Source organism: Psittacula echo (genome assembly GCF_963264785.1).
Source record: "Psittacula echo genome assembly, chromosome: 3".
Lineage (NCBI taxonomy): Eukaryota > Metazoa > Chordata > Aves > Psittaciformes > Psittacidae > Psittacula > Psittacula echo.
Window position 1 is genome coordinate 96,515,544 of NC_137736.1, and position 26,718 is coordinate 96,542,261.

General features: G+C 41.0%; 1 protein-coding gene across 1 annotated transcript in view; it reads right to left on the minus strand.

Annotated features, from left to right (window-relative positions):
• Positions 1 to 26,422, minus strand: part of EPSTI1 (epithelial stromal interaction 1) — a gene marked incomplete at both ends in the record, with an annotated part of 42,241 nt that extends 15,819 nt beyond the window's left edge. Inside the window, 7 exon segments of the mRNA XM_080613827.1 lie at positions 2,648 to 2,721; positions 8,264 to 8,347; positions 8,979 to 9,052; positions 14,061 to 14,144; positions 16,093 to 16,151; positions 26,228 to 26,242; positions 26,244 to 26,422. Coding sequence (XP_080469953.1) covers positions 2,648 to 2,721; positions 8,264 to 8,347; positions 8,979 to 9,052; positions 14,061 to 14,144; positions 16,093 to 16,151; positions 26,228 to 26,242; positions 26,244 to 26,422 — 569 coding nt within the window.
• Positions 26,423 to 26,718: the final 296 nt, after the last annotated feature.

Consider the following 26,718-nt stretch of genomic DNA (forward strand, 5'->3'; position numbering starts at 1 on the left):
TGGGCAGCATCAAACTTTATTGCCAGAGTATGTTAATGACATGAGAATCTTAATTGCCTTTCCTTATCAAATAGAAGTGGCATTTCATAAAGGAGAGGTACTGATTGGGCTGTACCCCATGGAGCCTGATGCAGCTAGAGGTGGTGATCAATTTTAAAAGGTTTCCCAGCTAATGAGACTGCTGGTAGGCATTGATCTCCTCAGGAAAATTGTGATGTTGCAGCTGCAGATGCTTACAGAGGACGAACTAACAAGGCAGCTTATCTTTTGAAAGGGCTCCACAGGACATGACTTTGCAGAGGTCACTGATTTATATGCAGCGTGTGACCTTCATTTACCTCTCTCCCAGCAAGCATGGGAGGAGATCAAAATATCCTAGCAGAGACAGCAAGGAAAGGGGCATAACCTCATATTTGTTCTCTTTGCCTCTAGACATAGGGTCCTAAATGATGGAAGTAATGAGTTACTCATTTTTGCATAGTAGCCAAAAGCACATCTTTAAATATCAAGCACTTCTATGTGAACATGTCTAACAACTGTCAGTACTTCAGTGGAGTTACTTTACAAGATCTGAGATGTCACATAGTATCCTTCCATTACTTCTGGATGTTGCGCTCTATAAAGCCAGCATCTCTTAGCAATACAATCTCAACAACGTCCAGTGGTAAAGACTCCTCTTCCTGGGCCCACCAGAGGCTATCTTTCAGACCAGGGAAGGCACTAGTGTTACTGTACAGCATGGGAGGTTTTTCTTAACCAAAATTGCATTCACTGTAGGTAGATCTTCAGCTCACTGCCTCCAGGTGCAGTATCTGCAGGGCCCTCATGGTGTGTGTTTAATATATGATATGTACAAATAATCTGCTGATAGTTGAACATAATCTTGAGCAAAGGAGCTCAACAATACATCTTTACCTTCAGTTGCATCAGTCAGTTTGGTTTCCTAAGATGACACTAACTGAATGCTCACTAATTCCTAAATCAGGGGACAGAACGGCTGCCAAGCAGTCTCCTTCTCAGTGTCCAGGTAGCTTCTGCACCACCTGGAGACCAACTGACTGCCCACAAGAAGTTGTTTCAGATGGTTTGGGCCTGCTTTTGGCAGAACCAAGCTTACTTTTAATTGAAAAAGTGATGATCAGCAGAACTCATTTCACTCTAAGCAAAAAAATGTACCAAGTGAAGGTGAGGGACAGCAAGAGATATGTCTCTGTGCATAACTGAATAAGATTTCAAACAAAAATCAGTTTAAATGGGAAACTGACAATCCCATCAGGAAAAAGCAAGTCCCATAACTGAGGACCCTGCAATGAAAAGATTTGATGAGTTCGTTATTGAGGTAGGTTCAAAGAGCATGAAGGTGTCTGGTCTGTCAGTAACAGGCAGAGATCTAAAGCTGTGGAGGGTCTTCAGAAATCCTGAGGAATCCAGGTGTGTGGGAAATCCACACTGGGACAAACAGGACAAACAGCAGGCAAAATACCAGTATGTACAGACAAACTTTGGCAATGCATTTAAAAAAAGAGCTATACCTAAAGCCAAATGGGAAGAAATAAAAGGAAAAAGTCAAGAAAGGCAGAGATCAGTGAGAAAGCACTAAAATGTCTATATATCAGAGAACAGTCTGGGCTAATGATGAAAGAACTGGAGCTACTAGCATGGGACAAAATTGACTCCTTTAGAGGTCACAGAGAAGGAAAGAGCAATCAATTATGCTAAGAACACAGGTGAGCAATTTCAGGAGCCAAAGATAAAAAAAGGTAAAGGTGACTAAACAGCATTGTGTGTTAATTATGTGATAGAATCCATCTGGATCAGTTAAAACTAAATAAATAAGGTAGAGTGAACTAGCAGGGCAGGAATTTCACTGCCATTGGAATTAATTATGCCAGAAGATAAACTGTATCTAAATCTGACATTAAGGAGGTATTCTTAGGACGTAGGTCTTCACAGCAGATCTTTACATTTAAGCTGTAGGACCATGCAAAATATAGGAAGTCCTCATTATTTTCATGTGGGTTGGATTTCTTTACTAGTCACTAAAATAAATGGGTAATTTAGATCCCATTTTGATAATTAGTCTTGGATTGAATGATCATATATTGATTCAGTTAGAGAAAGAAAGCACAAAGTACTTCTATAATTCACAGTTTTCATTTCAAAGTGTATGTTTTGAGAAGCTAAGAGAAATCTACTGAACCAAATTTCTCAGAATAAGGTATGGACAAGGCTTAGAATATTTCACAGAATCAGTGATTGAAGGGACCTCTGGAAGTCATCTTGTCCAACCTCCTGCTAAAGCAGGGCCACCTAGAACTGGTTGTCCAGAACTTTTGAATATTCTCAGGGATGGAGGCTCCACAACCTCCCTGAGCAACCTTTTCCCATGCTTAGTCATCCTAATGGTAAAAGGCGTTTCCTGACGCTCAGGAGGAACCTCCTGTGGTTCTGCTTGTGCCCATTACCTCTTCCCCTGAAGTCAAAAGTTTCAAGTCAGAAGGTGAAAAAACAGCAACAGAAGCCAAACCCTCCCTGAGCCCCAAACCGGACAAAAGCAAGGAAATAATAAATAAAATACAAACCCTACCCAAACCAGAAGAACAAGCAGATGGAGAATTTTAGGTAATAAATTTCAGATTTTACTTACTAATATTGATCTTCAAGGAACATCTCTCTCCTTTGCATTTCTTGCTGCCTTTTCTTAACTTCAAGTCTCTCTGCCTATAGCATTAAAACCGGGAAAATGTAACTGAGATTTTAGTAAGCCAGAAACAAACATCGATTATTTCAATTTAAGAATTTCAATATTATGGTGTTTTTTTTGTTTGTTTGGTTTTTTTTGTTTGTTTGTTTTTTTGGGTTTTTTTTGGTTGTTTTTTTTGTTGTTTTTTTGTGTTTTTTTTTTTGTTTTTTTGTTTTTTTGTTTTTTTGTTTTGTTTTTTTGTTTTTTTTGTTTTTTTGTTTGTTTTTTTTTTTCAAACAGCTGTAGCAGCAGTTGGGTACAGAAGTGACCCAATCTCAAATTTAAAAGTATTCAGATATGACCAAACAGCTCCTAGTCAAGAGACCAGTCTGAAATACAGAAGCACAAGGTCCAGCAGGAAGAGCAGTCAAAAGGCAGCTCAGTGTATTAAAAGCACAAATCAGAAGTGCCAAACTGGGATTTCAGCCCTGCTGTATTTTGAGCAGAAGCTCCCCCACTGCAGTTGGTGGGGGGGATGCTCCAACAGGAGCTCCTACCCAAGGTTCACAAGTAGCACATTGAGCAAACTGCAACCTTGGACTGTCACTGCTGATCATGCACCCTGAGAATGAAAAAAAGTAATTGTTTAGTAACCCAGCAACCAGGCATTGCTCTAAAGAAAGTGCCCTGGAAATTTCAGACAATGACTTGCAAAGAAGAGAAGGAAGGTGTAAGTGGGAATGGCCCCTTTGGTCAGAGCCCCCAGATCGGACAGGTCACTGTACCTGGGTGGAGGTTTTGTGCAGGGCCAGGTAGAATGGGGTGTGTGCTTGTGAAAAGGGGAAAGTAGTGTTAGAAACTGGGCTATAACCCCCACTCCCATCATTTTCTTCTTGTTCTGCAATCAATAACATTTCAGTAAAATTAAAGTTCTACTGGCAGTTACTCAATTACTTTGCCTTCAGTGATTTCAGGGTGAGCATTTTTTAATTGGATAAAGAATGACTGTCTGGAAGAGATTTGCAAAACAAGTGCAAATTCCTCCTTGGCATGTATTGAATTAAGGCAAAAAAAAATCCTGTCAGATGTCTGCTGATGGGAAAAGAGCCACTGTGCTGTGCAACAATATAAACTGTTGGAAGGCAAAGGACTTGTTATTTATAAAAAAGCAATGGGAAAATAAACAAAAGGAGGAAGATGAATATCTGAATAAAATGTCCCATTGCTCAGTCATTTGTCATGCTGAGACAGTGGTAGTACTGATGTAACTAAAAAAAAAAATCAAACTAAAGTAAGGGATTTCACCCCACAATATAGGTAAATTTTGACAGTGTTCAATGGACATCTTGTTTGCTCCTACTCAAAGACAGATGATTTTTTAGGCAAAAGGCTCCTACCCATCTGTGCAATTTAACAATTTACAAGGAAAAAAATACAGAGGAAGAAAGGAAATCTGACAGCATCTGTTATTGTCAAAAGTGATGTTGCTACCCTCAAGACATCAGTAATAGCTCCCAGGCTTTTCCCCAACACGCCTCAACATAGCAAGCTGATACCTTCACTTCTGAAAACAACACTTGATGTGGGATCCACTATCATATTGCAAGGCTCCTGAAAGTTCAAACCCAGAGTTCACCAGAGATGATGTGGTCTAGCTCCTAGCTAGAACATGACAGTGATGTTAACTTTGAACAGTTCTTCAATATCACCTCCATCTCACAGTAGATAAAAATGAAATACCATACAGCTATTCAGAATGGTGCCTGAAGAAAACTCTAGCATACTGAAATTATTTACTTGTGGCTGGCGTGATTGTTTTCTCCTCTGGAGGTTTACTCTGGGACCCCTGCTTAGGACAGACAATGGAACTGGGACATTCTCTAACTAATGATAATCTATCAATAGATGTTGCCAAAGTACTTCACGTTTGGCACAGTCTTCAAAAACAAAGCCAAGAGCAGAACAGCTGTGAAGGTAAACATGTTGAAAAGCATTAGCAGAAGGTCTGTAAAGTGCCTGGTTTTCACAAATTCCCGAAAAAGGCCTTTCATGCTGATTAACACAGTCAAATTAAGGAGCACATGATCTGATAAAGAATAAAATGATATTACAGTTTATTCTAAATAGGAGAGTTTCCATCTAAAGATGGCAGGACTGTTACTACGTAATGTAAGAGCAAAAGAAATTTGCACACAGTAGAACTGCAGTAAGCCTTTTCACATCTTTTGAATTTTTAAATATTTCATCAAGATTTAGACTGTACAAAGAAAGACTAAAAGTAGGGTAGTAGGAACAGAGATTGAATGGCAGGAAACAAATATCCAGTGCACTAAGTTATGCTATTTTCTGTACAGCACAAATGCAGAAAGCTTAAAAATCCAAGAAGCCAAATATCACCTGCTTGTTTATTTTCTTGGGAACTTTGACAATCCTTTAACCCAAAATCATAGAATCATAGAATCAACTATGTTGGAAAAGAGCTTTAAGACCATCAAGTCCAACCGTTACCCCCAGGACTGCCAAGTCCACCACTAAACCATGTCACTGGGGGCCTCATCTACACAGTTTTTGAACACTTCCAGGAATGGTGACTCCACCACTTCCTTCGGCAGCCTGTTCCAATGCCTGAGCACCCTTCTGGTGAAAAATTTTTCCTAATATCCAGTCTAAAGACACCAAGAAAGTGTGATTGGGTCTGATCAAAATCTGTGATGTGAAGGGCTACACAGAAGACATCTAACAGCAGATGCCTGCTACTAATGGCTACATCGTAACAGTGTTACTTCCCATGTACTCTCGCACTTTCTCCAGAAAAGACACACATCTCACTGTTAGGGACAAACAGAAGAAGGGATTTCTCTGCTAGTTTTACAAAGTCTTCCCAAAATTATTTCAGTGAGCACTGAAAGATTACTAGCTTAGAAGAATATCCAAGCTCATGCATCCCAGAGTTATCCCATGAACAAATCATAGCAGTCCCAGGACAAGCTTCCTGACATGGAGCGCAGGGAATCCCAAATCCTGTTCACTGCTCCACACAGACACTTGAGTACCAATTCACACAAACTGGTCCCATGAGGGGACCTCACAGAATGAGGGGGAAGGATCCACCCTACTCTATGGGAACTGGAGAAAGACAAGGTAAGATGCCAAGAGCGTTGATAGTCCAGGACCAAACCTCATGGTTAATGAAAACATGACAGAGACAAGCAAGTCTACACGCACAGATGGTAAGGCAGACCTTCCGCATTTGGGTACTGCTTTGGCAGGCACCCAGTTTTCCCTTGGCCACAAAGGTAATGGGAGTGTGAATACTGCTTTTCTCTGGAAAACCAGCATTAAAGCTGGTTAACGTAAACAGATCCCGCAGCACGGTCTTACAGTACATCGTCTTTACAATCAAGGAAAAACTGAGCTGGGTACCAGCACCCATTGTAGTCATTGCACATTAGTCCGTAGGGCTTCACCATTCACATTTGTTGGCAAAGCAGCTTTCCAGCTATGAAAGTTTCAGAGGCCCTGCTGATAAAGCTGGCTAGCCATTATCTCCTTTCAGACTCTCTCACAATTTGGGTTTTATTGAATCATAGAATCATAGGATCATAGAATGGTTAGGGTTGGAAAGGACCTCAAGATCATCTAGTTCCAACCCCCTACCACAGGCAGGGACACCTCACGCTAGACCATGAATAATAGCCTTGAGCAAAAGGACTGACCAGCAAGAAAAGAAAGCTTGTGCATTTGTAGAAAGGCATGCTCTCCACTGAGTTCCTGCAGATGCAATTGTCTACAGATCTACCAGTTCAAAAATAAAGTTCTCCTGCACTAACCAGGGCCTAACATTGCTTGTACAGTATCAGTTCTTTAGGATCCCTCTCCTGTCATACTCAGCTCTCGGGAGCCTTTCATCTGCAGGCAGGGTGAGGCAGTCAAATTGACACAAAAAAGAGGCTTTTCAGCATGCTTTCCTTACACACAGAGCTAAATTTTTTATATATAAAATATCTTCCAAACAGAAATCGTTGTCAGCTCAATCACTATTGTGGAAGACAGATCAAATAAAGGAATTCAAATTAAGAGCTCCCTTTCATGCTCCTCTGTTTTGTTTGTTTGCTTTGTGGGTATATGTTTGCTTATTCAAATTAAACCGTCTGTTTGGCAGAGATGTTTTGCCACGATGTAGCATTCTCCTTTATAAGAAACTGATAGTTACAGTTTTACTATCTACAACATCTATAAAGATTTTATATTCTGTGGGAGTGAAGGGAAAGAAATTAAAGAGCATGAAAAGAAAACTGATATATCAATATATTTTTTAGGTGTAACTTTAAATTATAGCAGTCTTGCAACATCTTTCGTGTCAAAAGCCCACGGGGAAACAATATATTTAATAGGTAAATAAAATATAATTAATCCCCTTTCTACAATTGCTATCATGACTGATTCTGGAGCTATACATGAGCTGGTAACTGTTAATGACATTTTCACATAACAGCATTTATTGCCCCTGTGAGCTATTGGGTATGGGCAAATATTTATTGCTCAAAGAGCAATGCCAACCACTGAAAGATTGGGAATAGACTAACCCTTACCTAGAGGCAATTAATGCTATTTTTTTTTTGTGGGTGCCATTGTAAGCCATCCAGGAGTGATGATTTTTTAAATTAACTCTCAGCATTTAGCATCTGCACAGAAGATCATTCTTACTGTTGTGAAGACAAAAACCGCCAACCTGAAATCTCCCTTTCTGTCATAATTACTGCGCACATCAGTATCATGCTCCTCCTCTTTTCTTTTTTTATTTAAGTTCCACATTACAATCTCAAGAGATTGTTACTTGGTTGCCACCAAGGAGACATGAGTTAACTTTTGCAAAGGTTTATGCAACACATAGTATAAGATCCTCTGTGAGAATAACTAGGAAAAAAACCCAAAGAAACACAAAATGAAACATAGTATTTGAAAGTGAGCTACCATTGGTGTCAATGTATGGTGAATATTAGAAGGAAAAGTGACCTTACATATTAGCAATACACCTGGGTGCGCAAGCCCCAGAGAGGCTGAAGGGGCATTTGAATTTCAGGGTGAGCTCAACACAATGCAGATAGACTACACTGACCTCTTCATGATTTGGATTCCTTTTCCACCAGGACAGGCTGTATTTTCTTGTATTCTTCCCATGTGTACAGCAGGCAGCTATGGATTTCTATACGGTTTTTGTGCGATCTGCCACAATCTGATTTAACAGAGAAAGCTCATGCCAAAGTGAACTATATAATCTGTATACACAACAGTGTGTGACCTGTGTTCCTCTGACCCTAGTGTACTCCCTTTCTGCTAACTCTTCAGGATGGGTGCAATTGAGATGCTGGAGTTTCTGAAGAGCCAGAGGAATGCTCAAGCCTCAAAGAACACCAAGTCAGGCATTCTTTAGTCAGAGGCAAAGGAGAACTGGATTTCCTAACTCCTTGATGCAATCCAGGGCTACCATTTAATTTCTGTTCCACATAGTTCAGCTAAATCAAGTATCAAGACATGTCCTTTGTTTTATAGCTCAAACTCTGCAGGAACCATACTTACCTTTTCTCTCTGCAATGCTTTCTTTTTCAGGATTTCAGTTTCTTCAGCTTCCTTTTTTGCTTTTATATGTTCTTTTCTCTTCTGCTGTATTGACATAAACATAGAAAATAATTTTACATACATATGCATACAAAGAACACATAAAGTGACTTGACTTCACTCCTGTAATGCACATCTTTCAAATCTAAAGTGTGCTTGAGGAGTTTCCAGGTTTTTTTCTTATGATGAGATACTGAATAAAGCAGGCCGTGCACCAGCTACTCCGACATCAGCTTTAAGATGGCTGAGAAATCTAGGACTAATAAATGGGTATTCATGCAAGGAATCACACAGTTGTTTGATAACTTAATAGCATTTAAACCTTTTATAATAGGAACAACATCTCTATATAAGCACTGGATTGGGTGGTATATTGATCAATTAGTTGAAGTGTAGGCAGCGAGCCAGATGATACAGGGAGGCATATAAGTAGCTTTACAACCGTACGGGTTATCACTTTACATATGATCTGTGATACTGCTTGCTACATATTTATAGCCACATTTCTCATTTTCTTTGGTGCAGAACATTTGTTTCTAGTTTTCCGCTGCTTCCTTCAGGTTTCATGGCTTTCCTTTGTCAAGCAGCTGTGAGTTCATTTTATAGCCATATGAAACACTTCATGAAAAGCAAGGGGTTTTGAGTTCTTATAATAAACAAATTTATTCTTCCTGACCTTTTGTTGGTATTTGGATTGCATGAGCATCATTTGCTGGTTTTGCCTTACTTGAGCTTCTGATTCCTTTCCACCTTAAAGGGGAAAAAAAAAAAAAAAAAAAAAAAAGGATAAATTGCATTTTGCATGAGCATTTTAAGTTCAAATACCAGCCATTGCAGAACAGTGCAATATAACAGATTGGATGTATGCATATACAGGAAATTCTTCATAATTACAGTAGCTGCCTGACATTAAAGAGAACAGATAGGAGACCTTTTTGATCATTTTATCCATCCATCAAAAGCACCAGCTTGTTATTTACAGAGCATCCACTGTATCATCCATTCTACCAGCAAATAAGTCCTACAGTAGATGATCAGTTTACTGAGGAGCTATCCCATTTTCAGAAAATCAGTTATGCTTTGCAGGTGAGTCTTATTTTCAGATCTAGCTCTTGCCACCTTTGCTCAGTTTGTCACACATACATATATAGATTCAGAAATTTTATTACCAAAAAGTTTCTTTCTTATCAAGCTTAGGAGCTTGGAGTCTGCCAGCTAATAGGATGCTATCATTTGAACATCTTCTAAGTAATATCTTGGAGCTTTAGGAAGAATCACCTTTCTGAAATGGAAATCAAAGCTTTTTCCCACAGACCTCTTATTTCATATCCAGGTAGCAGAAGGTGCCCTTTCCAAAGGCATAAGCTCTCTTTTGAAAACATCTAAACCTTTGTCCATAATTCAGCCTTCATTTAAACAATAAAAACAGCAATAAAAACCTCACCACAAATAAACCCAAATGAAAAACCAACCACACAGAAAAATTGATAATAAGTCTTAAGGGATGGAAAGAGTGGGTTTGATTCTATTATTTTGTCTACTTTTTTCCAAAGTATTTTCTTGCTTTAGGAAAACTGAATATTGGTGCCTGGTGAGGTGCCTAACATCCTGGGCTGCATCAAATGGAGTGTGAGTAGGTGGAGGGAGGTGATTCTCTCCCTCTACTCTGCTCTGGTGAGACCACACCTGCAGTGCTGCATTCCGCTCTGGGGCCCTCAACATAAGAACATGGATCTGTTGGAGCAAATCCAGAGGAGGGCGTGAAGATGCTCACTCAGAGGGCTGGAGCACCCATCCTATGAAGACAGCCTGAGGGGGTTGGACTTGTTCAGCCTGGAGAAGAGAAAGCTCTGGGAGACCCTGGAGCAGTTTCCAGTGGCTAAAGAGGGTCTGCAAAAAGTCTGGAGAGGGATTTTTTACAAGGGCATGTAGTGACAGGACAAGGGGGAATGGCTTTAAGCTGAACGAGGGTAGATTTAGATTAGATTTTGGCAAGAAATTCTTTACTGTGAGGGTGGTGAGACACTGGAAGGGGTTGTCCAGAGAAGCTGTTGATGCCTCATCCCTGGCAGTCAGTGTTCAAGGTCAGGCTGGACAGGGCCTTGAGCAACTTAGTCTAGTGGAAGGTGTCCCGTGGCAGAGGGGTTAGATCTTTAAGCTCCTTTCTAACTAAAACCACTCTATGGTTCTATGAAATGTAAGACAACTATACTATACTAGAGCTTTCAGGAGGGATCAATTTTCATTAAATAGCTTTCTCCAATTAGTAATGAAAGGTAACTAATTTTTAGGTGCTTTTGTGAGGTTCAGTGGATAAGAGATCAATTCCCTAAGTGTGGCAACTTTTCCATGCACACAAATAACTCAGTGGCCATACAGTATACAAGCAACAAGCTTACAGTAGCAATAAGCATACAGCTTGCATTGTAGAGTGTCTCTTCCCCAAGTCTAGAAAATAGGATCGCTTCTAACCAAGCTTTAAATCTTCTTGGATGTGTAATCTTTCTTTCTAGCCTTTTATTGGGAACATTTAGAACCCTTGTGTTCACTGCATTTTTCTGCATGTTCTGCTGGACATAAGCTCTCAACAATTTTCTCATCACTATTAGCCACTGCGTATAGCCTTTCAGCCAGGTTTAATTCATTCAGTTTGGCTTGCATGCAACGTGTCAATCGTTCCACTGAAGTCAGAGTATGTTGTGACTGGTTTTATACAGTATGATCAAAAAAAGAGGCTATGACATTTATCAAGCATGATTTTTTGCTCCACTTATTGGTCATAGAGAACAGTGGAACATGCATCTTTCATTGCTCTCAGCCCTCCATGGTACCTAAAAATTTGCCAGTCAAATATTAGAGAGTTGAAATCCAGAATATCTATTTCCCTATGGAACACATGAGCGCTAGAAACTTCAGCTTTAAGAATTCTCTGGTGACTTAGACTAGATGTGTAGTCTCTTAAAATCACTCTGAGGAAATAATATACGACACTCTTTTACCTTAATAAGTACCTACATTTGTGAAATTAGAGATGTCACTTGTATTTTTTTTCTCATTCCTTGAGCTCTCTTCTGTTCCAAATTTGTTCCTGTGGGAATGATAAGATCTAATAATCTTTGCACCTTACCTCTTTTCAGAGGACTGAACATAGTGCATGTGTCTCAGTCTCCAGGGATCTTTCTAAGTGGCAACTAGACACTGACTGAAGAGCTCATATAAACTCCTTGAGTTCTTTCAGCTTTCTTTCCCCCTCTTTGCTTCTTTCCAAAGAAATGCGGTGGGACCAGAAGACTTCCCACACCCAGTCACTGCAAGTTTGCCACCACATCTCCAGTCACACAGCCAGCCTGCACACATTCTGCATAGACAACACACAAAAAACTTCTGGTTTTAGATTTCTCTTTGTGCTCCTCTTGGGACAGAAGCATGTCTACTAGGAACTGCTCACAGGCAAGAGGCAGCAGTTTGAATTCACAAAGAGTATATCTGGCTACATGACCGCACATGGCTGGTTGGTAATACAGGGCATTACACCAAATTTCAAGGTTAGTCTCACCACTGCAAACAAGTGGGACTCAGGCTGCTGGGCAAAACAAACATGTGGGACCAGTATCATTTTGACCACAAACACAAATCTGCATTGGAGTCAGTCGGAATTCCTCCATCTCCCACCTGGTACAAATTTCTATACACAGTGCACCAGGGCAAACTTACATTGTGCAGCATGGCAAAGAAAGAACTTAGTTCCCAGGTCAAGGCAGATGATAACCTGCACTGTTTACCCCAAATTCTTCTATGACAGCAAAGCAAAGGAAGAGCAGTTCCAGATCTACAAAATTAATAGAGGAATCATTTTAATCCCCCACTTCATCAGAATTAATTTTGCCCCATTTCTATTAGTGCAGTTCCTGAAGGTCATCCCATTTTTGCTGTACAGTATCCTCATCATGTTCTATATGGATGATGCTTTCAAATTTTGTCTGGCTAGCAAGTTTCATCAGCTCTTTCCTACCTTTTATGCCAAAAACATTAAAAAAAGATAGTAAAACAAGATAGGTCTGAAGACTGGTACTTCAAAAGCACTTCTAACAGCTTTCCTCTTGCTTCAGCACCATCTGTAGTCTTAATTTCACCGTATCACAGTATCACAGTATGTTTGAGATTGGAAGGGACCTCAAAAGATCATCTAGTCCAATCCCCCTGCCAGAGCAGGAACACCTAGATAAGGTTACACAGGAATGTGTCCAGGCGGGTTTTGAATGTCTCCAGAGAAGGAGACTCCACAACCTCCCTGGGCAGCCTGTTCCAGTGTTCTGTCACCCTCACTGAGAAGAAGTTTCTTCTCAAGTTTAAGTGGAACCTCTTGTGTTCCAGTTTATACCCATTACCCCTTGTCCTATCATTGTTTGCCACTGAGAAGAGCCTGGCTCCATCCTTGTGACACTCCCCCTTTATATATTTATATACACTAATAAGGTCCCCCCGCAGTCTCCTCTTCTCCAAACTAAAGAGACCCAGCTCCCTCAGCCTTTCCTCATAAGGGAGATGCTCCACTCCCTGAATCATCTTAGTTGCCCTGCGCTGGACTCTCTCCAGCAGGTCCCTGTCCTTCTTGAACTGAGGGGCCCAGAACTGGACACAATATTCCAGATGTGGTCTCACCAGGGCAGAGTAGAGGGGAAGGAGGACCTCTCTCGACCTACTGACCACCCCCCTTCTAATACACCCCAGGATGCCATTGGCCTTCTTGGCCACAAGGGCACAGTGTTGGCTCATGGTCATCCTGCCGTCCACTAGAACCCCCAGGTCCCTCTCCCCTACACTGCTCTCTAACAGGTCGTTCCCCAACCTATATTGGAACCTGGGGTTGTTCCTGCCCAGATGCAGGACTCTACACTTTCCCTTGTTATATTTCATCAAGTTACTCCCTGCCCAACTCTCCAGCCTATCCAGGTCTCGCTGGATGGCAGCACAGCCTTCTGGTGTGTCAGCCACTCCTCCCAGCTTAGTGTCATCCATCTTTCCATACAAGATTGGAGGTAGGTCCATTAGTTTTTTAACCTTTCATCTTTTCTTTTTTAGCTAAGACCCAAATAGCACTAAATTAAATTATTTACAGTGCTTACAATTGAAGAGATCTCCTGTCTAGAAAAAAAATTGGCTACCTTATCAAACACATCAGTTCAGAGTGACTTAAGTTCCTGCAGCTTTTTATCCTGTTTTCCATTTACCTGTGTCTGTTGTTATTTTTATAAAACTGGTAATACAGAGGCTCACGCATTTAGCCTGCAAATGGCTGAAGCTGAAGGGATCACTTTGGCCTTTTCAAGAGCCAGCAGTCGGGAAAGCACATGTACTGGCCCCTAACACAGAGGAGTTTTCTTGTAGGTAACTGGAGGGTCTCTGACACATGCTGTCCATCTGCACACTAATGCCAAGTGCGCACGCCAACAGAGACACCAACAACAGACAATGTCACCAGCAGGAGGGATAATCCACCTGGTTTTCCCAAATATTACTATAGATTTTCCACACTGATCTTGACAGGTTTCTTGGGTGACAATCTATGTCATTTTGTTTCAGAAACATCTTTGTTGCCATGATCATCAAAAAACACAGAGTACACACAGTAGGCTCATGTTAGCCCTGATGGACACTGAATCTCTTTAATAAGTAGCATGTGAGAAAAAGTGAAAAATGTCTCATGACCAGGAAAATAAATTTTTGTAACTCATAATAGCTGATTTGCATGTCTTACCCAGTCTCTGTGGAACCAAGTTAATAGGCCTTTGCCTGTGCTCTTCCTTCCACTGCTGCAGGTCATCCAGCTCTTTCTTAGCAACTGAGCAGGTACGAAAAGAAACAAATATATGAAGGCTAGAGGCAACACTAAAGAGGAGGCAGTGTTGCTAATTTTATGTAACCCTGAAGACCATCCAAGAACAGACAAACTTGTTTTCAAGGGGTACAGACATCCCCCAGGAGGTTACATAGTCATGGCAATGATCAACTAACAAAACAAACATTTTGTCTAACTTTAGAATGTATGGCGAAAAAACCCTAGGACTTAACCCCAAAAGCAAAACAAGAAAAGAGCAAAGGGACAGATAATAGACTGCTTTTTAACCCCTAGGAACATGTAGGTAAATGCCACGGTATTTACTCTTCTAGATAAAGCAGAAGTTGTTACGTTTAAGATGTTATTGCAGCATGGAGGGAAATGCTTGCAGCGTAACGCTCCACAGCAGGGAAATAAAAAAAAAGTGATCTTCCCTCCCATCCACATGCTCCGTACATAACAACAGGAGGAATGCATAATTCAGCTTCAGAGTAAGACACTTCAACATCCCACCCATGTGTGGTGGGTGGCAAGTTCCCGATATAGTCAGGTGAAGTCTAATCAATACAGCCAGAGGCACCAGCCGTATGCTCAAGGATGGCTGGTTGGTTAAACCGCGCTTTCAAATTGACTGACAAAGGGAAAAAACCCAATAATTCCTTTCAATAGCAAGGCTGACAAAGCCTATGGAAAGAGAAGCTGTGTTTTACAGAAGTACATAATTCCTCTAGGCACTCATTTCACTCTTACTAAAACTAATATGAATCATATTTTCTAGTGGCAGTCTATGGCTATCAGCTGATAACACCAGCTCTCCTCTAACAAGACAAAGCTAGTTCCTGGGCAAGTCCCTAAAGAGGCTCAAGAGAGAAACCAGCTTGTTATTTCACCTTTAAAACAAGCACTTGTGTAGAGACTGGATTCGTTGAGGGCGTATTTCTGCCAGTATCTAAGGCAGAAATACCTGACATGCTTCAAACTTGAACACTGGTGGCACAGAGTGAAAACAGATCTTTATTAGAACAGAAGCATCTTTGCTATTAATGTCAGAGCCAGCTCTAAGATCATGTTTTTACTTCTCCTTCCAGAAGATTATAGTTTGATTCAGGAAAAATCCGTTTCCTTTCTTGCAGCCAAAGGAAACCCAACCCTACACCAATCTGATGGTGAAGCATTTGAGCTGAACTCATTATGTTTGAGAAAAAATGATTTAATTGCACTGCTTTCTTGAGGGCTCAAAATGTGAGTGACATTCCTTCAGACTTTCATAACTTGCACAAATAAACAGCCAGGAATGTAGCACTGCAGTGCCTGGTCACCTCTGCATACAAATTTCTTTTACAACTAGCTCTTGTAACTTCACCAAATCTTTCTGGTAGAAGTTATCCTGCTTGGCTACTTTCAAATGCAAGACTTAAAGCCAAGCAAAACTGAACTTATATCGACAGATGTTTTCCATCTAAAATGATCTTTACAAGCTTCATCAAAACAGCCACCTAAAATCCTTACATGGAGATTCAAGAACTAACAGTGGTTCTAGTTGCTTTAGTCTCAACATTTCTTACTTACTTTTCCTTCTTCCTCCCCTTAACCCAGAGAGTGTTCAAAGTTGTGTTCTGCCATCTGACCTCAATCCTGTAGAAGTGGGACAGAGCTAATTCCAGATGAGTCTTGTATAATCCAACTTGAGCAGCTCCGGCACTGAAATTACCAAAAACCTTTTCCCGAACAAGGCTTATTCTTCATGAAGTTTAGCCAGATGAGAAGTTAATCCTAGGAAAACCCTACATTATGATGAAGAATGCTCATAGCACTGACATCACTGCTACCACTGCACATAGAAAAACATTGTGAAAATGAAGATGAAAGTTGCAAAGGCAATAAAGCGCACAAACCCATACATTTATTTAAACAGAAGAAAGGCATTACCATACTAGACAACACAACTTACTTTGCTGCAACTGGCTTCTTCTGGTTTCGTTTGGAGTTATCAAGACATAAGGGCCGACACTAAAAAGAAAGAAAACAGTTTCCTGTCTGCAGAAAACCAGGACTAGATGGTGGCTCCTTCATCAGCTTTCTGCTGTTGTACCAACTATGTACCAAACCTGGCATTTAATTTGATTCAGCTCTTCAGGAATTTTTTGTAAATACTCTAGGAATACTTGTTATTGTTGGAGTTGGCTGCAAATACCAAGGATAACACTTTAGCATAGCCTTCACTTTTCCTATTCAAGCCTCATGCCAGATTGCTGACCTCAAACCTCACGCATTTCAAATCAAATTACTTTCTTGAATCAGAATGTTCCATGCAGTAGACAACTACTTCCACAGCTTGCTCAAGCACAAAGAACAGTCTACTGGGAAGAGCACTGGTGCTCCAGTCCCACCCCATCTGTGAAGGGCACCTCACAGGCACCGCCTTGTGGGTTTAGGCAGTCTGCCCCAAAATAGTCCAAGGAACATGCAAAATCACACTGTTTGTGATGGACCCAGGTGACTTGCTCTCTTCCTGAGCCTTAGCTTCTTTGTTAGCCTTGTGTTTGTCAGGCAGGAGGAATTCCTTGGGTGTATTTATCTTGCTGTCATACCTAAGGTGTGACTCACTGAATCAGGACAAAGGCCCTGTTTGCTAGACTCAATTCAAAATGCAGTTGCTGTCTCAAGGAGCTATCAATCTAACGTGACAGCAAAGAGGCAGGACAGGGTTCAGAGTGTATTAGAGACTCCAGGTGATCAAAAGAGTGATGAAAACATGTCAGTTTCACTTGGAGAAAACACAGGGGTTTATCGGAGAGTGTATTGTGTAGGTAGGAATTTATACTGCTCCCGCTCAGCAGAGGCTGAGCCACAGGGGTGCAGGTTTACCAGAAAAGCACTAAGAGCAGTTGGCTCCATGTATCAGAGTAAGCTCAGTCTCTCTGCAGCATTCAGCAAGGTTTTATCTGAACGCACGGTCACAAGTATTTCATCTGACTTCATTATGAAGAAGGCCCAAGGAGAAGAGCAGACAACAAAGAATAATGAGGGGTGAAGGCTGAGCCTCTTAAAAGAAGAAAGGGCCACAGAGGCTGGCTAGAGGACAAAATAGAAAGTAGAGAGACCACTGTTGGCTGTGGAAAAGTAATGAGAAAGTGAGGCCTGAGACTAAGGCTGAAAAGGGAATAAAAATCATGCAAAGAGATTAAAGTGCAAAAAGCTGCCTGCTGCTGTTTCACTGTAATTCAGGGTTTGGGAAGGAAAGTATTTATATCCAATTACCTCTTTCTCTTTGAAGACTTATTCCAGGAGGCTGTGGATTAATTTATGAGATTAAACTAGTAAAGATAGAGCTGTGGACTTCAATCGTGCCATTTAGTATGATCCTTTCCCTTCCTGCCAGCATAGCCTGGTGCCCATGAGACTGCTCTGCACCTCTCCACCAAATCCCAGGACCTCAAAGGCAGGAGCTAAGAGAGCAGCAACACCCCTCTGGCATTCGCTTCACAAATGCAACAGTTATTTAAAAGAAGTTTTGACAACTCTCTTGCTTATGGCATAACATTCCCCATCAGTGATGTTTCTTCAGAGTTTTCTTTATTTGACTGAGTAGTAGCATTTACCTTATCCCAAACTTATCCCAAACCTTATCCCAAACAGCCTTGACAAGCTGCTGTGCAGTTGCCAGTGACATGATTTTTTTTAGTTTTTCTTGGCTGTTTCAGATATTAAGATCATATTTCTCTCAAGTTCATGCATAAAAAATAAGGATCTTACAGCCCCCTCTCTTTGTCAGTGAAAAAAAATGGCTGGGTTGGAAGTCTATCTATTTTCACCCTCCAAAAAAGCCATCAGTGTATCTCAGATATCACACTGCTTCACAGCACTAGAGGACAGAAAAGTTTTTACATCATCAGATGCACTTTGATGACTTCCAGCAGTGTTTGGTTGGTTGCTTTTTTAAACATTAGGAATCGTTTTCAAAAGAAAATGTCTGCAAATGCATGAGAAATCACAGTATCAGTTCTAGCCCTTATGCCATGAATCATTTCCTTTATCTGCTTCTGCTTTTCGGCTGGAAGGCTAGGAGTCTGGGAGGCCAAGTGGGGGCCACTCTTCCAACATATGACCATGGTCATTATCTCTGAGCTCAGAAGGACAGCACACGCAATATAGCAAAGGTCAATCAGTTTATGAAAGGCTTAGAGGTGAAGATACGCTTATCACCAGGGAAAGCTCTGCTCTGTCTTCCAAAGAGAGGTTTAAAGTCATTGTGATTAAAAGAATGTTTAATTAAAGGCCAGTTTGGTTTCCATGTTATTGAAATAAAGACAAAGTTAAAATAAAATTAGGATGTCAAGTCACCAGTGGAAGAGGGTAAGGAAGAACAGGATACCATCTTTCGGTTGTCTTTTACCTAGTGCTTATACTACATGTTTTGTTTTACTCCAAGTTAAGAGTACATAAAATAGAAGAAAAAGCATTAGTAAGGTTATCTAATTTTATACTGTTCACCTTTGTCTCCAGAGAGATAGATATGTAAGGTGTGGGTACTGGGATCAGGGGAAAGGAAGAGCACTCACACAGTAAACTTCTTGTGGAGTGGGTGAAAGTCTACAAGCCTACAGCAGGATGGGAGACAGACGGGCTGTTACTTTAGAGATTTCACCTGCCCTACCAGTTTTAATGCTAAAATTAAAATCCATACTTAGTGTCCCTTGTTTTCTTGAGATTATTTTGAAGGAAAGCAGGTTAATGCAAAAACCCCACCACCAGCTTTCACTTGGTGTTTTTAGCCAATTTGCAGGATATTGCATGTTATTTCTTTGTTCAGACAAAACCTCTGATCCAGTAAAGCCCATAAAACCCGCTACAGCCTGTCAATTTAATATTCCAGTCAGTTTCTGAGTTGTCACAGTAGCCGTAAGTGTGGAGCATATTATCCTACTTACCTGGGTGGCAATTAAGGAAATGTGAAAATTTGAAGCTATCAGTGGTGTACAGACTTTTTATACTTTATACCAACATATGAAGTGTTTCAGATGATAAAGAATTTAACTTTACAGGTTCCTTAACAGTGATTCTTATTGTTATATGACTTCAGACTATCTTTGAAGTAGGGTTGTTTTATAAATAAAAATACAGAAGTCACTGGAGGAGGGGGGGAGAACATCTTACCCACTTTATAACTCTTCAAAAAGGAGAAGCAAATTGTCTTCTACCTTTACAGATCATATTAAGCTTGATAAGACTTTGTTTGCTTTGTCCACAGAACATGGGAATGTATTGACTAATTAGAGAGACTGAACAGATATTAATGAGAGTAAGAAAGTTATAACCCAATAAGAGAATGTATCTGTATTAAAATAAAACCAAAATGCAGCCTCATATGATTTTTCAGACAGATGTCAAAAACCACAATAGTGGGAAGATAAGTACCTAGATAACAATATATATATATAAAAATAGATATATATAGAGAAACGTTTTGGTCTGGAGAAACATGCAATACAGTCACAGAAAATTGCCAAAGAGAGTTTACAGTCTGAGTGATCAGCAACACAGAGAACATAGAATCATGGAATCATAGAATAGTTAGGGTTGGAAAGGACCTTGAGATCATCTAGTTCCAACCCCCCTGCCATGGGCAGGGACACCTCACACTAAACCATGCCACCCAAGGCCTCATCCAACCTGGCCTTGAACACCGCCAAGGATGGAGCACTCACAACCTCCCTGGGCAACCCATTCCAGTGCCTCACCACCCTCACAGTAAAGAATTTCTTCCTTAGATCCAATCTAAACATCCGCTGTTTAAGTTTGAACCCGTTACCCCTTGTCCTGTCACTACAGTCCCTGATGAAGAGTCCCTTCCCAGCATCCTTATAGGCCCCCTACAGATACTGGAAGGCTGCTATGAGGTCTCCACGCAGCCTTCTCTTCTCCAGGCTGAACAGCCCCAACTTTCTCAGCCTCTCTTCATATGGGAGGTGCTCCAGACCCCTGATCATCCTTGTGGCCCTCCTCTGGACTTGTTCCAACAGTTCCATGTCCTAAACATCATGTCTGCCATCTTAAATTCTGCATCCTGTGTATAAGTCTATTCATCTAACTGGCACAACTCAAGAGCACCTTTCCAATGTTTTCAGGGTACAGACCACAGAAACCTTTGTTCTACTTTCTTTCAGATTTGTATAAAATAGCTTATTTCTAACATTGAAAAAACATGAGAAGTACCATTCACCAATAATATTTTCTGTAGAGCTGTGTCCTTGAGCTTTTCCTCAAGCCTACTACAGTCACCCACCACTGGAGAGCTTTCCAAATGACATGTGAAGTAATTTTAAGAGTTACAAAAGTAATGGCTATTGTAAAATATTTCCAGTTCTACTGTGTTTTATGCTGCAGCACACCGGTACGTGAATGCCGCAAAGCTAAAAGCTAAATATTTTGCTCTGCTGGGCAACGGGCTCTATGTAAGAGACCGAATCTGAGTGCAGTTGGAGAGCAACACAGATGATTAAAGCTTGGGAAGAAGATCTGGGTAGGTTCAGTTTGGAGAAAGGACGGAAGGGAAATTATAGGTGAAATACTGCATTAAATAATATGTTAAAACTGAATTTAAAAGAGAAAAGGGACCGAAGTGCCAAACACAATTGTTAAATCTCATTCAAAGATGCACCAAGCTAAACATTGCATTCAATTATCAGGAATTGTTTTAAGAGCATACATGACACCACAAAGTACTGTTTTCACCAATGCTCCCATGCCTGATGAAACAGCCATATGCTGCTAAGCACCACGGAAGCTGCCAAGTCAGAGGGCTGCAAGATGCCAAATCTCAGTGAGTAGACAACTGTCCTGTAGGTATTCCTATTTTGCAATGCCCACCAGGCCAGATGCTAACAATAACTGACAGCCACAGTTCAATATGCTCTATGCCATGGCACTGCCATGAGCAGAGCTCCAGGAGGGTATACAAACCTTGCATGCAGGCTTGAATCTCTCCCTTTTCATCTTTATCAGAAGCGGCATCTTACCAGTTTGCAGCTCAGAGACAAAAGTGAATTACTGGGCCTAAACACTATACACTGTCTGATTCATCCTAGCTGCATGTGTACTCTTTACATGAGAGGCAGAAAATAAACTGCATTAGCAGAAAATGTTTATCATCAAAAGTCTACATTCATGGATTTTGTCCTCTTTTTGCCACAGGCTAAGTGTGAACTTAATTACCACATTTCATCTGATGCCTGGAAGCTTATTAAGACAGGGTAACTCACTTCTCTATCTGGTCCCTCTGGTTAGCTAAAGCTTTCATTAAAACAGACAATGTTTTTGCCATAGTGAGTTAAATCCTGCAGAAGCGAACTTACGTGGGGAAAAAGCAGGAGGAAAACAGCAGCAGAGAGAGGCCCAGGAGAAGGTAGGAATCAGAAACAAGCAGGAAAGCAACAGAACTGCGGTTCTGCTGCTGGCAATCACATCTCAGTCCTGTTATCCACAAGCTTGTAGAGAAATTCCTGAAGTTACAATTTGGTTCAAAGAGTAAATCTCAAAACTGAATTTCCAGGAGTTAAGATGGGGCTCAGATTCAGCAGCTTGGTCAGGGCTCGACATGTGACAGCACAGTAGAAAGAACATCAGGTGATTCAGCCAGCATCCCATTTTGGATGATCTCAATCACCTTCTAAAGCTCTAAGAAAATTGTCACAGTGATGGACCAAACCAGTGAGCCAAGGGGTATCTCTCAGCCTAAACTTGGCTCACAGAGAAGCTTTCTCTCTTCTCTGTAAATGCTAACATGCCATTAGTCAGCATGCACTCTTGAGCACCAGTGTGAGTTTGCTGTGCCAGTATGATAGGCTAATATCAGACCCAACAAAGTCTGATGAAATCAAATACAGCTGTGTTTATGCTGTCCCCAGGTCCCAAAGCAGCTCAGCTACCTCAGCACAGCACAGTGCCAGGGATGCAGTGACTGTGTCAAAGCCAGCTGGAGCACATGGTAGTCACTAGCCGTGAGGAGCACAAAGCATCCATATGCGGGTAGGCTCGGCAATGGGCTTGGCAATACCAGTGCTGAGCAGAGCTACCTCCTGCAGAGGTATCCATGTGTTGTGAGTCAGGCTTGCCAGCTTGCCTGGAGAGCTGAGCAGGTCAGATGCAGTACCTCATTGAGATTAAGACATACACTAGTGGCATGTTCACCTCTGCTTCCCCTACTTTCTTTTCAACAATATATTTCATCCACCTCTACCTCACAGTATTTGTTGTCTGTTCATTTCCCCTGCCCAAACACAGTATCCTCCCATACGTTCCTTAGCCATCATCTCACCACAGCTCCTCATCAAGCTATGCTCTTCTGAGAAAACCTTCTAATACAGGAATTAGAAGGTCTTACTCCCCACCTCTATAAGGAACACAGCAGCCACCAGAATCCAAATTAACAGAAATCTTACTGCAGTTATCCTTTTATGCAGACCTGCCACCAGACACTTGGCTGCAGACAAGGCTGGCTACTGACCACTCTGAAGCCAGGCATCTCTGGGCTGTAAAGATTAGTACATCAGCCTGAAAGATAGAGAGTTGGGACATTTCTCCCGTGCAGCAGAACTCAGCTGTAAACAGATTGTCCATAATTCAAATTACCCTTCTAGCACTCCCACCACTGACAGGGCAGTGAGTAAAAGAAGCATTTTGCTAAGCATCTGCCTGCCATTTCATAGACTAATTTGATGCTTTTAAAAAGAAATTTCAGACTGTGAAACAAAATAAATTTTTCAGAAGAACTGCTAAATATACTCTGTCGGAAAAAGATAGAGAAGTCTGACAATACTATGGATATCTTTCTTTTTAATTTAGGACGAAGAATGGAAAAGGAAGGAAAGAAAAACCCTGATGGATTTGGCTTCAGCAGTCAAAGAATACAATTTTACGAGTCAAGCATTCTCTGTTATCGTTTCATACAAAATGATGAGGGATTGTTACCAGCTGTGTGACAATGTATCTTCAGATTTTATTATCTAAATTTGATTTTTTTAATGGATTTTACCAGAACCAATATTATTCTTGCCAGCTTTAAAGGTGCTAAGGGCAGAATGCTGAATGAGAGCAGCATTTCCTTTTTCAGGCAGTAGCTATAGCTCAGCCTCTAATTTCCCCAATTTCCTCCACTTTTTCTTCATACAGGCTTTTGTTTCTGAATAGACATGAACAGGGGCAATTTGTGAATTCACTTTCTAGAAGTTAATTTCATGGCACTTAGCAGACAAAGTGAAGTAACTTACATTCAAGCTTATTATTATATGTAGTTTCAAGCACTTGTTATCCTCGTGAGTTTTGCTCCATGGCTTGAAATCATATACTATATATAACTATAAGGGGATGTGCAAAGTTTTACGTTTGAAAAAGTATTTTTCTTAACCTAATTAGGACCATCTTATTATCACTTCTCACCCTTGACATATCATATAAGGGCTTTTCCAATGCAAAAGAAAAATTACCTTCTAATATCAGTTGTTCACCGTGTACTTTTTAATAGTCAAGTTTGAATATTGACTAGTGGATAAGACCACAACATGCCACATCCCATATGTATTTCATGTGTCCAGTCCACATGGAAGGTCACCAGATATCACTGACATGCTGCAAAGGTGTTTTCCCACTCCCAATTGCTCTGAAGCACAGCTTCAGACTGAGGGTTTGCATGGAAACAATTCACAAAGAGACTTCAAAAGAGACTCCAACTTCTGCTTTGCTCACAGCAAAACCACCTCTTGCCTGTTTTCAAAAAACAGGAAGCAGCAGACAAGCTGGAATAGAGGCACTCATAGGCACAGAGGTATCCAGCTTGGGTCCCTCATGCTCCCTTTGCTATGCATATTCCAAAAAGTCTTCTAAGTTAATGCTAGTCTGTGTATTTTTGTTTCTACTGATACCTTATGACTTCAGCGCTCCAACTGCTCTGTTCAACCCCTGGTTATCCCAGAGTCTGAAAACCTGGACTACTTTGAGGGTGTCTTAGCATTTTAGTTTTAAAGATCATGTTCAAAAGGTATGTGTTGGCTAAAAGGCTGAGACAGCTTTATCACTGTTAAAATTACATTTTAAACCAAAATCTTGCTTGAAACATAACTTGAGAGAGCTGAAGATAACAATGAATGAAATAGCAATTTTACTTTTTAAGAATAAAGAGCAGCCCTTGCCTCCTTCAGCATTTCAGACACTATCTACCATTTCAATCCAGGTTAGTTAAAGGAAATCATAGTTTAAGCAGTTTCATCCCATCCAGACTGACTGCTAGCATCCCCCTCCTCGAGAGAAGGAAGTAAACCCCAGTCTTGTTCGCTTTTTGAGTATGTTTCCCACTCATACTACACAGTTTCTGTTTGAATCTGCCTTTCCCTCAGCTCTCCTCACCAGCTACATAGTAATGCTGACTTTAATTTGTATGCTCTATGTTTAAGAATTAAGAATTAATTCTTCGTTATAACTTTATGAAAACACAGAATCTCTTATATCACATAGCAGAAAAACATTCAGCAGTCCCTGCAGTGGATGCACAACAGCTTTCTGTAAGCATCATACAAAGATGAAAAAGGGAACAGGGTTTTAAATTATTCTTCCCCCAAAGCTTATTTAGCTTTAAGGAGGATTCCATCATAGCGGTTGGAACTAGATGCTCTTAAGGTCCTTTCCAACCCTAACCATTCTATGATTCTGTGATCATCTGGTCAGAATCTGTGTGAATATATTTGCTCCAACCTTCACTTCTACAGGGATCTCAGGCTAACCAATTGGTTAAGCATTTATGTAACCTGTACCAGGGGGTTTGTATCCCAGACCAAATCTGGCCAAAGACAGTTATACCAATGGGAAAACTCTCACTATCCACCCTGTGGCCTCCGTGCCCCTTCAAAACACAACAAAGAAATATACATAGCACAAATACACAAGCAAACTTAGGGCTGCCTGCACTCTACTGTGGATATATACCAGTGTTAGGGCAGGCAAGAAGGATGGTCTTTCATGTTTGGAAGTGGCAGGAAATAAACACAGACTAACTCAGGAATGGCTCTTTGCTCCCCTGAAAGTCAGTCATTAAAGCGCTAAGAGATTTCAAAGCTACCCAGCTTTTAATAGTTCCTGTATCATTACTGCCTAGTAGGCAAGCATTTGTGGGTTATAATGGAAAGCTGCTGATTGCCGCTTGCAATCTGCAGCCTGCCACCTCTTTCACAGTGTAGCTTCACATTCTTCATCCTAAAGAAAGGAAACCGAAACAGTCTTCAGTTTCTATCAGCTGCACTTTCAAAGGGGGAGGGGGGAGGAGAGAAAACTAAGCAAAGTCAGCACATATAATAGCATGCAGTGTTACATGCACTGTTACTAATAGCTCAGAAAAAAGCACATTTGGGGAAAAAGACTGTAAAGAATTATATTTGTTCAGCTAAACATATTTGTAGTAAGCACACACACACAAAATACACACACACATATGCTACTTTCAGTTTCTATTCTGTATTACATGTGCAAGCTAGAGCTTATACAAGCCATCTAAGAACTGTCACTAGAAAATCAGAGATGGGCTGAGCATAGATGCCAATAAAGCCTAAAATGAAATTGAGGGCTGAAGCTTTGGTTCTACTCTTCTCAGCATAAGTTGTTTGAAGCTGTTCTGTGCCCTGGATTGCATTCGGATCAGTGCTGGAACATAGCCTTTATCCTTTATCTGTTAAGCCAAAGGAAGTATTATTAGAGTTTGCAGGATGACGTATTAGGAGACAGAAAACAGGTAGCTAGAGTCACGTTTGAAATTTCACTTTGAAAAAGGACGCCAAGAAGCAGACACCACGTATCCAGATCTACAGAATTGGCCACTGCTATCACACGAGGTGTAAGCCATGCTATCAGGAAGCCTGTCAGAACAACTCAGGTCCCATGTAGGAAGCAGGTGGCTGCAGAAGGATGAAGACATTCTGCTTCCATGCTCAGTCCTATTTACAGGATCTCTATAAAGTATTTCCACCTTTGAAGGTGCACACTTCAAGTGGAGAACAGGCACCAGGTACATGAAACATTATCTTAGTCAGGCTTCTTGTTACTTACTACTGCTGTCATTGGTAGCGTGACGCTTGGCCACTTTGCCCCTCTTTAGATGTTGTTGGCTTCTGGGGGTTTTCAGCTTCCTCTCTTTTGTTGTTGCCATCCCAGAGGTAATCCTGAGAGGATCCCGGGGTACCGGAGGCAGCAGCCATCCTGTACCTGCTGCTGTCCCGCCATCCTTGAATTCCAGACATTGCTTCAGGAGCACCTTGTCTTGTCAGAAAGGAGTATCACTGCTAAGGCTAGAGAAAGACTCAAAACTTTTGACTTCTCACAAGTTAGTTTCAATTCCTTTTAAGACCCACCCCTGCCTGGACTCTCAGCTGTAACACATGCAAACACATGCACTGGATTCTGAGTTGCTCTCTAGCTGAAGCTCAGATGGATCATCTTAACCACAGCACCCAGGCAGACTGGAGTCATGGGGTGACAGCAAAGCTAATAGAACAGTCAACAGCAGTTTGTACTATCTTGGAATAGACTGCTTCAT